The sequence below is a fragment of the Embiotoca jacksoni genome, unplaced genomic scaffold (genome assembly GCF_022577435.1).
Source record: "Embiotoca jacksoni isolate LCO1_2020_lvr unplaced genomic scaffold, fEmbJac1.0.p SCAF_1, whole genome shotgun sequence".
NCBI classification, from domain to species: domain Eukaryota; kingdom Metazoa; phylum Chordata; class Actinopteri; family Embiotocidae; genus Embiotoca; species Embiotoca jacksoni.
The window spans coordinates 1195001-1207738 of NW_027185229.1; the positions used below are offsets into that span (position 1 = coordinate 1195001).

At 48.6% G+C, this 12738-nt stretch overlaps 1 protein-coding gene and 1 pseudogene across 2 annotated transcripts; one reads left to right on the top strand and one right to left on the bottom strand.

Moving 5' to 3' along the window:
- Window positions 1-1809, top strand: part of LOC138200844 (retinol dehydrogenase 10-B-like) — a 2247-nt pseudogene extending 438 nt beyond the window's left edge.
- A 152-nt stretch (window positions 1810-1961) lies between these two features.
- Window positions 1962-12606, bottom strand: cse1l (CSE1 chromosome segregation 1-like (yeast)). 2 transcript variants are annotated; one of them, XM_069153793.1, is made up of 25 exons: window positions 12518-12606; window positions 11483-11575; window positions 11262-11404; window positions 10939-11040; window positions 10697-10842; window positions 9581-9671; window positions 9367-9474; window positions 8917-9009; window positions 8648-8815; window positions 8435-8564; window positions 8295-8360; window positions 7969-8171; window positions 7786-7870; window positions 7615-7676; window positions 7374-7510; window positions 6490-6593; window positions 6294-6391; window positions 6054-6204; window positions 5773-5981; window positions 5002-5099; window positions 4831-4916; window positions 4607-4688; window positions 3759-3905; window positions 2710-2941; window positions 1962-2580 (listed from the first exon to the last, which is right to left on the bottom strand). In XM_069153793.1, the coding sequence occupies exons 2-25, from the start codon at window positions 11565-11567 to the stop codon at window positions 2491-2493; spliced, it is 2916 nt and encodes a 971-aa protein (XP_069009894.1). In that variant the 5' UTR covers window positions 11568-11575; window positions 12518-12606; the 3' UTR covers window positions 1962-2490. The 2 variants fall into 2 exon arrangements, with proteins under 2 accessions (XP_069009894.1, XP_069009904.1); XM_069153803.1 differs by lacking the exon at window positions 12518-12606 and adding an exon at window positions 12403-12420.
- Between the last annotated feature and the right edge of the window lie 132 nt (window positions 12607-12738).

The following is a 12738-nucleotide window of genomic DNA, read 5'->3' on the forward strand; positions in this document are numbered from 1 at the left end:
ACACGTACACCGTGGACCTCTCCAAGCTCCAGGGCATCTACGAGACGGCGGACCGGGTGAGGGCAGAGGTCGGCTACGTCTCCATCCTGGTCAACAACGCCGGCGTGGTGGCGGGAAGGAGGCTGCTGGACTGTCCGGACGAGCTGCTGGACTGTCCGGACGAGCTGCTGGACAGGACGCTGCTAGTCAACTGCCACGCGCTGTTCTGGGTGAGACGTGACGCGCGCGTCTTTTTACGCACACACGGAACACCGTGAAGCTGCACCTTATAAACACTACGTCTGATGTCGGACACGGATGATGGAACTCCTGTTCACCGGCCTCCCGCTGGTGGGTGTTTGTGCAGCGATGTGTGAACGGTTGAGAGCAGCATGTCCCGGTCCTCCGGATACAGCCCGTCCTGTCCTCCCTTTAGACCAGGGGAACTGGACCGAAGCGTCCGTGTGTGTGAGAGAGGGATGGAGATACCACCCGAGCCCACAAAGAGATCATGTGGTTGTGCTTCTGATCCTCTTAGAGGCTCGGGCTCATACATTAAAAGGGTAAAGCTTATTCTCACACAGGAAGGATGTCATGGGTTTATACGGACACACTAAGATGCACCTGATGGCAAAGAAGACTCCTGCAGAACATTTAACTCTGCAGTTAATCTGTGCATTTTATATGTTGTAACACATTAGCTGCATAAAAAAAAAGATTTTAAAAGGTTTAAACATCAGGTATAAATCAGGAAGCTGCAAACAATAAAGCCTACATGTCTGCATATTCACGTACAATGATATTTATTCCTTTAACGTGTTAATTTAAGATAAATAAAAGCCAGTATTTCAGGTTAAGGTGCCCCTGACATCAAATATTTCCTCCACGTGTTCAATCAGCTGATCGTAAAGTAAACAATTCCCTCAGATTTACCTTCAGTTAAACATTCACCTGCCGGTCTCACCCCCCCACCAGATGACGAAGGCCTTCCTGCCTCAGATGAAGTCCAGGAACCAAGGTCACATGTGACGGTGGCGAGCGCTCTGGGTCTGTTCAGCACCGCCTGTGTGGAGGTACGAAGTGAGACGACCCCACACAGAGCAACCATTTACAGCGTGTATAATTCAAACTGATGCCCCCCCCCCCCCCCGCAGGACTACTGTGCCAGTAAATTCGGAGCTGTTGGTTTCCACGAGTCGCTCACACACGAGCTGCTGGCTGAAGAGCTGGACGGCATCAGGACCACGTTGGTGTGTCCGTACATCGTGGACACGGGGATGTTCGCAGGCTGTGAGATCAGGTGAGATGCTGCTCCTCGACATCTGAACTTCTTCGATTCAAATCAGAGCAATAAAGAACATTTTAAAGTCTGTTTCTGTCCGACATCCACCAGGAAAGAGCTTCCTCCTCTGGAGCCTCTCTACACGTGCAGCAGGCCATGAAGGCCATTCTGGCAGCAGCAGATGATCTGCATCCCTCCCTCATGTACGTCCCCTTCCTCACCAGAGCCTAAGTTTGAATAAAGATTAGTAATCAGATCAAAGTCATCAGCTGGTGATAAATGAGCGTCAGGCTTGTTTTCCATCTCCAGGCTGCTTCCTTGGGACACAAACGTCCAACGTATGGCTTCATGGGAGGCGACAAGTGCATGTTGCCTTTCATCAAGAAGGTGGAGATGAAGACCTCCAACGGCCACATGGAGTCCTCCTGAGACTCCTGGCAGATGAACACATGATGGACCAACCACTCACCAAAGGAGCAAACTGTCTTTTACAATACGTGAATGTTATCTGGAGGACGACTCCATTATTTGTATCCTCTGGACTTCCTTTAACCTTATTTTGTGCATTATCGTTTCAGAACACTTAAATGTTGTGTAACTGCAGGTGAACAGAAGCCAGAGCTTCAGGACTAAAACAATCAAAGTGAAATAAAATCCAAAGCGTGTGCGGTGAATGTGAGGAGACTGCAGTGAGAACAGATTTATACAAGTGCCTCTTTTTATTCACATTCACAAACGGAGCGGAAACAAAGACCAGAGACGAAACAAATCAACAGGGGGACATGCAACAGAAAAACGTCATGTTTGAGCCTGCAGAACTGTAGAAAGGAATTCAAACATAGAAAACTGCGTCAGAGAAAGCCCTCCTGTTTGATTCAGATGTTCCACAATACTGCTTTAATATTTATTTATTCTAACCTCCACTGCTGCTTTAAACACATCTGCACCAGATGTTGAACTCCACATCCTTCACAGAACAAAAACAGAAATTCAGTTACTCAAGTCTTTAAAACCCTTTTAAAAGCCTTCCAACAGAGAAGTCACACTAAACCCAGACCAAATGATCATTTCTCCGGTGAATCCATCTGAAAACCATCAAGGCAAAGTAAATCCCTAAAGTCCGAGTTGAGCTGAAGCCGGTCTGTGGTGGGCCCGGGGCCCCCTCCCCCCCTCCCGAGGCCCCTGCTGCAGTGTCCTGTGGTCTCTGATTGAGTGAAACAGCATCAGCTTCAAACCAGCTGCACGGTGGCGGCCTGTAAGTAACCCTGCAGGTACTGGAGGGCCTCCGCGTTCAGACTGGTGGTCAGCATCGAAGGAACCTGCATCCAAAACAAAGAGAAGGTTGGAGATGAGCTTCATCAACACGTCCCGTCGAGACATCCCGCAGCCAAACCACAGATGGATTCAAACCAACAGCAGCTGGATGTTTCCTGGATGCGTGAACGTACCCGTCCAGGACAGGCGGTGGAGAGCTTGTGCAGCGACTGGGCCAGCAGGATTTTGGGATTCCCGACGGCGTCTCCGATCGGGTCGTGCTCCTTCTTCCCGGCGAAGGCCAGCTGGGAGAAGGCCGTCTGGTAGCCGGGCGTGTCCTCGATGTCAATGAAGTGCTCGTCGTCCGGGATGCTGTCGTCTTCTGGCAGCTCGAAGAAACCGATGAGGGCCTGCAGCAGCGGCGTCCTACACACACACACACACACACACACACACACACACACACACACACACACACACACACACACACACACACACACATTAGTTTTACTACAACACTGATCAACAGCTTCAGGAGGATTAAAATAAAAAAAACAACCAAAACATAGTTAGAACATCATATAAACATGTTTTTCAAGATTATTCTTAATAGTTCTGTTCAAAATAATTTATAAAAAAAACAACAATTTTTTAAACTTTGTAACATGACTTGAGTGAAACATTTAAATCAAAATGAGAAGTTCGCTGTATGTATGTCTGTATACATACAAACAATCTGCCTCTATTTGTAACTTGTTCTCAATGTACAAACACAGAAACAGACATAAATCATAAATTGACATTTAAACAGCTAAAACTGTGGTGTAATTGTACATAATGCAAATATACAGTCATCTGTAGCAAATGTTGCCATCCAATAATATAAACTGCAGATCAGCAGTACAAATGACTTTAAAATGAAATGAAATGAGACATTTATTAAGGAAGTTTCTTTACCCTGGCATTCAAATTTAAAAGCCATTTAATCTGTAAACGGTGTTAAATAATAACAAAATTAATCCTGCACATGCTCATAAGGCGTTTTCGGTTGCCGTGGGTGATGAGATCGTTCTTACGCAATCTTGGGTGCTCGTTGTAAATTCATTATTATGGAGATAAAAATAAGGAGTAACTGCGAGTTGTCTGACTGCGTGACTTTCCCCCATCGCCTCCTCTTCACTGTGGGTGTGAAGCCTTCAACCACATGAAGCGCATGCAGACGGTGAGATGGAGGACGGGTTACCAGAGTTTGGTGTACTCCGTGTCCATCATGGCGGGACACTCCGTGAGCACCTTGGTGATGCCGAGGGCACAGATCTTCTTCTCCACGGGCCCCGACACCTTCTGCACCTCTGGGATCACGATCTTCTCCAACACCATGCCGAACATCCTGCAGCACAAAAACTCACATTAATGATCTCTTAATTACATCGGACACGGAGACACGTTAGAGACCTGTTAGAGACATGTTAGAGACACGTTAGAGACCCGTTAGAGACCCGTTAGAGACCTGTTAGAGACCCGTTAGAGACACGTTAGAGACCTGTTAGAGACACGTTAGAGACCTGTTAGAGACACGTTAGAGACCCGTTAGAGACCCGTTAGAGACCCGTTAGAGACCTGTTAGAGACCCGTTAGAGACACGTTAGAGACCTGTTAGAGACACGTTAGAGACCTGTTAGAGACACGTTAGAGACCCGTTAGAGACCTGTTAGAGACCTGTTAGAGACACGTTAGAGACACGTTAGAGACCTGTTAGAGACCCGTGACGGCTTCAGATCAGGAAGTACTGTCGGACGTTTCTACTATAAATATTGGAGGCAGATATTAGTCTATAGTCATCCATATAAAGTGTGTCTTCCAGTAAACACCGGTGGTACCGAACCCTGATGGACCCACCGGTGGTACCGAACCCTGATGGACCCACCGGTGGTACCGAACCCTGATGGACCCCACTGGTGGTACCGAACCCTGATGGACCCCACTGGTGGTACCGAACCCTGATGGACCCACCGGTGGTACCGAACCCTGATGGATGGACCGGTGGTACTGAACCTTCTGACATCAACTTCATCCTGAACCAGAACTTACTTGGGCTGGATGCTGTCAAAGATCTCCTGCAGTGCGATGGCTCCGTATTTCACACAATACAAATTAATAAACACCAAGAAACCTGAAACAGAAACAAACAGAGGAAACTTATTTACCTGAACATCATGATGAAGTTACATAACGCTGCATTATGTTAAACATTCTGTTCTTCTTCAGTTAAAAGGTTAGAAGCTGTAAACAGAACAGAAGCAGGTTCTACTAACTCTTGATGAACTTGGTGGTTTTGGAGCTCTGCAGCCTCTGGAAGAGCAGGATGAAGATCTGCTTCCTGTACTGAAGGATTGATTCTCTGGAAAACAACAACAAGTCAACACAAACGTTATGACCTCATGGATCAATCAGATGATCCTCTGAGGACAGACTGATGGACTCACGGGGGCATGTGCTCTATGATGCTGTTGAGCAGGTAGAAACCTTGGTGGTCGTTGGCTTTGGAGGCGATGAGCTTCTGGAAAACTCCGAGCAGACCGGGCTGAGGAGCAGAAATGGAAGCAAGAAGAATATTTGATGTTTTATGATGAGAGAAAAAGCAGAAGCACCGAGAAGAAGGTTCTGTTTCTCTCCTCAGAAACTAACGGCACGTTATTTTGTTGTTTTCATACTCAGGACAATTCACAGAAAAGAAAAGAAACTGAGCTGATAATGAGAGAAGACGGTCGGTAAGAGGAAGCGTGTGGACGTCAACGGTGACGCAACACAGATGAACACAGGAAGAAATGGGAAAACAGTCCAACAGTAACGTTACAGCTAATCCAATGATTTGATAGGAAAACAAACATCTGTGAAATAAACCACATCTGGAAGTTAAAGACAAGATTCCCACACAGAGAAATTCAATGTTATTTGGACAGGATTCCTTTAAAGAAACATCAGAAATGATATTCTACATTTGAAAATATTCATTAGATTTAAATAAATAAACCCTGATTACAACAGTGAGGTGATGAAAGTTAAATCAGGAAACAACAGATAGTTTAGAATAAACAGAAGGAATAAATGACAGCTGGAATCACGTTTGAATTTTGAAGTTTAAATAAAGAAAAGACTGAGATCAATAAAATAGGAAAAGATGTCAGTGGTGATTAAAATCAGGTTATTACAGATTAAATATGTTAAAATGAACCCAAATCACTGGCTGTACTGACGATTTTATCTGCAGCCGAGCCGGCGATGGAGGCTCCGCCCTTCTCCAGGTAGGCCTGCAGCAGGCGCACCAGAGGGGGGATGTTCCCGGTCCTCTCCCACAGCACCGGCTGCAGCAGGTGAGGGAACAGCGCCATGTAGGAGGCGGGAATAGAGTTGGAGTGGATCTCCAGCAGGAGAGACATCACCTGGAACACGTACGGAAGAAACTCTGCAACAGAGGAGACGCAGGTGAGTTTCATCTGTTCACGAACGCATCGTCTCTCAGCGGCGAGCGACTCACCCTGCACATCGTTCTGCAGGATCTCGGTGAAGACGGGGAACAGGGCCTCCTCGAAGCTGCTGACCGTCGGGGGGTTGGCCTTGCAGGTGATGCGGACCGACAGGCACAGGGACTCGAACAGGTAGTGGTTGAAGTGAGGCTTGCTGGGATTCTGCAGGAACGCCAGAGGTTTTAAAACGGTTCCGATTCGTATCCTCACAAACAAACATCCTGTTTCTATAAATAGTCACAGCGCGTCACCTTGCTGACTTGGAGGAGCTTGTGAGTGAGCTGACCAATCAGAGTGGGGATGTAGGGAACGATGGCGTCCTGCAGCAGCGAGAAGCTGCGCATGATCGCTTTAGATGAGGAAGAAGAGAAAAGTATGACGTGATGAAGCTTCTTAAAATAACTTTGGAGACTCCGTGAGGAGCGTTCAGACGACAGGTGAGTTTACCTTTCATGATGTATTCGTTCTCTGCGGAGCCCGGAAGAGCCAGAGAATTGAACAAGTTGTTGAGCAGCTGTTCGGTGAAAGGAGCCATCTCTGCCGGGGTGATGCTGGAAAAACACACACACACACACACACACACACACACACACACACACTTTAATATTAATATTTAATATTACCTGTTAATATTCAGTCACTTCATACTGACTGATAAATATGACTCATTTAGTAAATGTTAGCTATCGACCAATTTGATTTTGATCGTTTGTTTTCAAAACTGGCACCTTAACACCTGTTTAGGTTTATTTTCTTGAATGAATTAATAAATAAATTAAAAGAGCCAAAATGACACCATTTATTAACCTGAAACTGTAAAAGTAAAAAGTTATCGTCAGGTTTCAACAATCCTTAAAGTACTCAAACACAATGAACACTTCCATCAGGAAAAATAACCAAATCTGATCTTAAAGTAGTCATATTGAATAAAAATGGCTTTATTCATTTAAAATTGATCCAAAATTAAAACAGTCAGATCCACATTTTTATATAAAAAAAAAACCCACAATATCCTGCACTCTCCAGTGAAGCCTTGAATTACTCGACCCTGAAGTTTAGTAGAAGGACGGAGAGGTTTGTAAAGGTTGTAAATATGAAAACACTTCAATATGCATATTTTGTTCCTTTTCCTACATCAGTAACACTTTGGAAAACCTTGTAAATATAGATTCCATCTTTTTTCAAGTTCTGTAAAATTAACTACCAAAGAAATGCAACTTCTCTCATTTCTTTCGGCATTATAAATGTGTTCTACAGCATAAAAGCCACCTTGTAGTTGTCAGAGCTGCAGGGTGTAACGTGAGAGGAAGTGTTTGGTGTCTGAGACTCACAGCGTTGCGTTGTTGGGACCTCTCATGGTGAACAGCCTCTCCAGAGCGTGAGCGGCGTAGGTGTGCTCCACCGTGCTCTCTGCCTGCAGGTGAGTTATCAGCAGAGGGACGGCCTGCAGCAGCTGCTCTTTAGGAAGCTGAAGGACGGGGACAGAAGGACGGGGACAGAAGGACGCCTCAGAAACTCATTCATTCATCCGTCTGGAATTCAACAGTTTGTGGAGAAAGCCGGAGTTCATACCTGACTTCTGAAGATCATCACGTACTTGATGGCATCTGCCTTCAGCACCGGGAACTCGTTAACTACAACCAGAGAGTACAAGAGGGATAAATCCTTGAATATTAATTCACAAGAATCCTCTCCAGCTGTTGTGTCACATGACACATCCTGTAATTCTGCATGTTCTCTCACCGTTGGGGGATTTTAAGTCGGGAAGAATATGATTCACAAAGAACTCTGTCAGGTTCACCAGCTCGTTGGCTTGTGTTATTCCATGCTGTTGGGAAAAACACAAATCAAAAGGTAAAAGACTAAAACATGAATCCGTTTTTAAACTTACGTTAATAGCATCTGAAAGTGTTGGGCTCGTTATACCTTCTGAGTCTGAGCTTTAGAGGCCAGCGAGGTGACCAGGTAGATGGCAGCGTCCTTGTGCTTCCAGTTCTCTCCGGGGTTCTTGGCGAACTCCGACAGCATCGAGTTCACGTAGCCGGAGAAAATGGCCGTGACGGGTGCTTCGAAGAATTTACAGAGACCTCTCACCAGGTCACACGCAGCCCGACGGCGAGTGTCGATGTCTGAGGGAGGACGGAGGAGAAGAAGGGTGAGACGTGGAGACGACGAGAGGAAATCTGTCCGACCGCAAAAACAATCAAACGTAGATGTGAATAACGGCGATGAATAATGATCTAAATCTTTACCGGATCCTTCGAGGTCTCTGCGGATGTATTCCTCTGAATTATCCTCGAAGGCCTCCTCGTCTGCACCTGAGGGAGCATTTCATCCAGTCAGTGTGGGAACAGGAGCGAGAGGAGTCAGAGTCCCGGTTAGGATGACTTACTTCTGAACTCCATGTTGGGCACGATGACCTTCTCACAAATGCTGGTGAGCGTGCTCTGGTCCTCAAACAGGTGTTTGTAATGTGGCCGCTCACAGACCGACGCCAGGAACTGGATGGCGTTGCTGACGAGCTGCAAACAAAGACGAGGCGCACCGTTAGAGGAGGGCGAGTGGAGTTCAGACGGGAACGAGGCGACGGCTCGGAGACGCTCACCAGGTCGTACTTGACCTCCTGACCCGTGGAGACTAAAAGGTTCCAGATAGCGGTGACGAAGCGCGGCAGGTACGGCTGAAACTCTTCGTCGTACTTCTGAGCATAAAGAGCAGCGTTGTCGCAGATCTGAGACTTCAGCAGCTCCAGGAGTCCCGCCTCCTCCTCATCCTGGGCAACATTCACCAGAGACACGCACATTCATGTCAAAAACATCTTTCTCAGCCGTGTTTAAAGTTTAACATACGAGGAGGGAATCAAAGACAACTCACATCTGTTTGTAAAAGTTTGTTATCCAAAGTCAGGAGGCCGTGGAAGTTCGTCATCCAGGTCTCCATGTTGTCTTCAAAAAACTCTGGAAGGTCCTGTGGTCATAATGCAGAGGACAGTTAGAGGCAAACATCCTCGAGTGACGTGTAGATTTATTACGACATGAACAGAAGCTGACCGGACGACTACATGCGGGGACATTCAATATGACGCTCGGAAGTCTTTACCACAATAATTCATATTTAACTGCATCAATTTGATCAAAATCAAAGCAAACTTTGGACACCGTTCAGGATTATTTGTTACTGATGTAAACTAAAGCAAAGACATGACAAGCAGCTCTTGCGTAGTTTAATATGGAGATCTTGATTGAAACGAATGAATCCAAGAGCTTTAAAAGAAGCGATGAAAGTGTTGAAAACAGAAAATCAGTTGTGTGTAAATGAACCCACCTGAAAGTTGAGGCTGTAGAAAAGCTTGGAGATGAGAGTGAGGGAGGAGAAGAGGACCTTTAAGGCGTTGACGTCTGTAGCGTGAGTCTGACAGAACTCAATAGTGGCCTGAAACACACACACACATAGCAAACTTAACTTTGTCAAACATTTTGATATCTAACAGATTAACAACATGAAGCTTTCACTACCTAAACAGGAAGAAGTCACAAACCTTGAACAGCTCCGTCAGAGGAAGAGCGAACGTGTCCAGTACGAGTTTAATCTCAGACCAAAGCTCGTTGGACTTGAACTCATGACGGTACCTTGAACAAAAAGTATTAATGCATTAACTGATTCACAGAAAACCTTTTCAACCACGAGGACGCGGGGAGGATGTGGGGAGGAAGTGGGGAGGATGTGGGGAGGAAGTGTGGGGAGGATGTGGGGAGGATGTGTGGGGAGGATGTGGGGAGGATGTGGGGAGGAAGTGGGGAGGATGTGTGGGGAGGATGTGTGGGGAGGATGTGGGGAGGATGTGTGGGGAGGATGTGGGGAGGATGTGTGGGGAGGATGTGGGGAGGAAGTGGGGAGGATGTGGGGAGGATGTGTGGGGAGGATGTGGGGAGGATGTGTGGGGAGGATGTGGGGAGGATGTGGGGAGGAAGTGGGGAGGATGTGTGGGGAGGATGTGTGGGGAGGATGTGGGGAGGGAGTGGGGAGGATGTGTGGAGGAAGTGGGGAGGATGTGTGGGGAGGATGTGTGGGGAGGATGTGGGGAGGACGTGTGGAGGATGTGTGGAGGAAGTGGGGAGGATGTGTGGGGAGGATGTGTGGAGGATGTGGGGAGGATGTGGGGAGGATGTGTGGGGAGGATGTGTGGGGAGGAAGTGGGGAGGATGTGTGGGGAGGATGTGGGGAGGAAGTGGGGAGGATGTGGGGAGGATGTGTGGGGAGGATGTGGGGAGGAAGTGGGGAGGATGTGTGGGGAGGATGTGGGGAGGAAGTGGGGAGGATGTGTGGGGAGGATGTGGGGAGGAAGTGGGGAGGAAGTGGGGAGGATGTGTGTGGAGGATGTGGGGAGGAAGTGGGGAGGATGTGTGGAGGATGTGGGGAGGATGTGGGGAGGAAGTGGGGAGGATGTGGGGAGGAAGTGGGGAGGATGTGTGGGGAGGATGTGGGGAGGATGTGGGGAGGATGTGTGGAGGAAGTGTGGAGGATGTGTGGGGAGGATGTGGGGAGGAAGTGGGGAGGAGGAAGTGGGGAGGATGTGTGGGGAGGATGTGGGGAGGATGTGTGGGGAGGATGTGGGGAGGGAGTGGGGAGGATGTGGGGAGGAAGTGGGCTCTACCTCTTGAAGAGAGAATGTGCAGTTCGGAGGACTCCATTGATGATGTGGAAGTCGCCGCTTCTGAAGCGCGTCACCATCTCTGTCAGGAGGTCGGGCCACTTCTGAGGGAAGTCTTCCCGTCCGATGATGCTGATGGCATCACTCAACTGTGGAAACACATTGGAAATATAAAAAAAGAGGTTTATTCAACTTCAAACAGACAAATGAAACCCATCCAGGCGCGATGAAGTGTGAGGATGTACCTGTTTCTGAATCTGCTCCGGGCTGCTCAGCATCAAGTTTACGATGTTGGCTTTGATTGCGGTTCGGTCTTGGTCGGAGATTTTGTTTGGTTCGTCTTCAATCTGAGAGAAAACACAAACCGAAGCGTTACGGTTCATAAGTGCTCCAGAAGAGTGACGTGTTGAAAGCACACAGGGACGGAGGAGGACATCATCACAAACGGTCTCAACACAAGTTCAAGAAAAATAATCAAAGATATTAACGTCACAAAGAGGTCAAACTGCCCCGAATCGTTCAAATGTGATTCAACTTTGCGTGTGGTGTCGATGTAACCGTGACTCACGATCCTCCAGTTTCTTTTGATGTAGTTCTTGAACGTAACGGCAGCGCAGACACGGATCACGGTGTCCTGAGACTTCTCCAGCAGAGTGAGCAGTAACAGCGGGTAGTTCTGGTTCCCCTCCACAGACTCCAGGAACTTTTCAGCTGAGAGGCACAAACAGGTGAGTGAGAACAACACCGGTTCAGAGCCCTTGTGATGTGTGAGATGACGCCATGTGGTACCTGGCCGCCTCACGGTCGGGTCTGGGTCCAGCGTTTTCCTGAGGAACTCAGTCAGAGTTTGTAGGTTCGCATCGTTTAGTTCCATGCTGGCAGCTAAGGGAGGAAACACAGAGGAAACAAATGAGAGAGGATCCTCACAACATGACGGTGGACTTCATTTCAACGTTTCACATCCTGGACAGAAATATCGGATCAGACCGGAGCAGCCTGCTGAAGACCTCCGGGCTGAAGTTACCGCAGAACTTTAATGGTTGTCGTGATTAAAACAAGTTTCCTCTGACAGGTCGACAGTCACAACACCAGTCTGTGGATCCTTTATTCAGCTGACCCACCGACAGGCTGCCCCCCCCCCTCCCCCCATCAGCTGACCCACCGACAGGCTGCCCCCCCCCACCCATCAGCTGACCCACGACAGGCTGCCCCCCCCATCAGCTGACCCACCGACAGGCTGCCCCCCCCCACCCATCAGCTGACCCACGACAGGCTGCCCCCCCCATCAGCTGACCCACCGACAGGCTGCCCCCCCCCCCATCAGCTGACCCACCGACAGGCTGCCCCCCCCCCCATCAGCTGACCCACGACAGGCTGCCCCCCCCCCCCCATCAGCTGACCCACGACAGGCTGCCCCCCCCCCCCCCATCAGCTGACTCCAGGTCGGTTCATGCAGAGTAACGTGTGAGCTAGCAGGCTACAGGTTCACTCATGTTCTTCAACTTTCCGACATCACCACATGGCCGCCGGAATCTCGCGTTTAACTGGGTCGTATGTAAAGCTAAAGTTATAATCCATCAGCGTGTGTCCCGGTACTAACCGGTACTAACCGGTCCGGTACCGGACGGTGTGACGCGGTGTGTCCAGAGAACAGCCCTCCGAGGCAGCCTGCTAACGTTAGCGCTAGCTTGCTAATGTTTGCGGCTAACCATAAAGTTCGCGGATTTCGCGAACATTGACGCATTTCGTTGACCTGCGACCGCTTCGAGACGCCGAGTCCCACAAGACCACAGCTGTTGGGCGCTGAAGGAAGGGCCGTCCTACCGTTCCGGAGGTGTTGGGCCGGGGAGCAGCGGCCGGTCAGACGCGCTTCACCGTGCAGCTTTCAAACGTCTCGAGCGGAGCAACTGCGCGGTCAGTACACTGCGCATGCGTAGATCTCAGGAGAAGCCGTGAGGGCCCCGCCCCCTTCGCTTCGTCCAGGTAGGTATTTACTCTATTAATCCCCGAGGGGACGTTTTTAGTATTTTGTTGATGTATTCATT

Coding starts and splice junctions, on each gene's coding strand:
- cse1l (XM_069153793.1), bottom strand. CDS start 11,567: ATGGAACTAAACGATGCGAACCTACAAACTCTGACTGAGTTCCTCAGG. Junction 9,672..10,696: donor GCACATTCTCTCTTCAAGAG/GTAGAGCCCACT, acceptor TTTTTGTTCAAG/GTACCGTCATGAGTTCAAGT. Junction 9,475..9,580: donor CTCTGACGGAGCTGTTCAAG/GTTTGTGACTTC, acceptor TGTGTGTTTCAG/GCCACTATTGAGTTCTGTCA.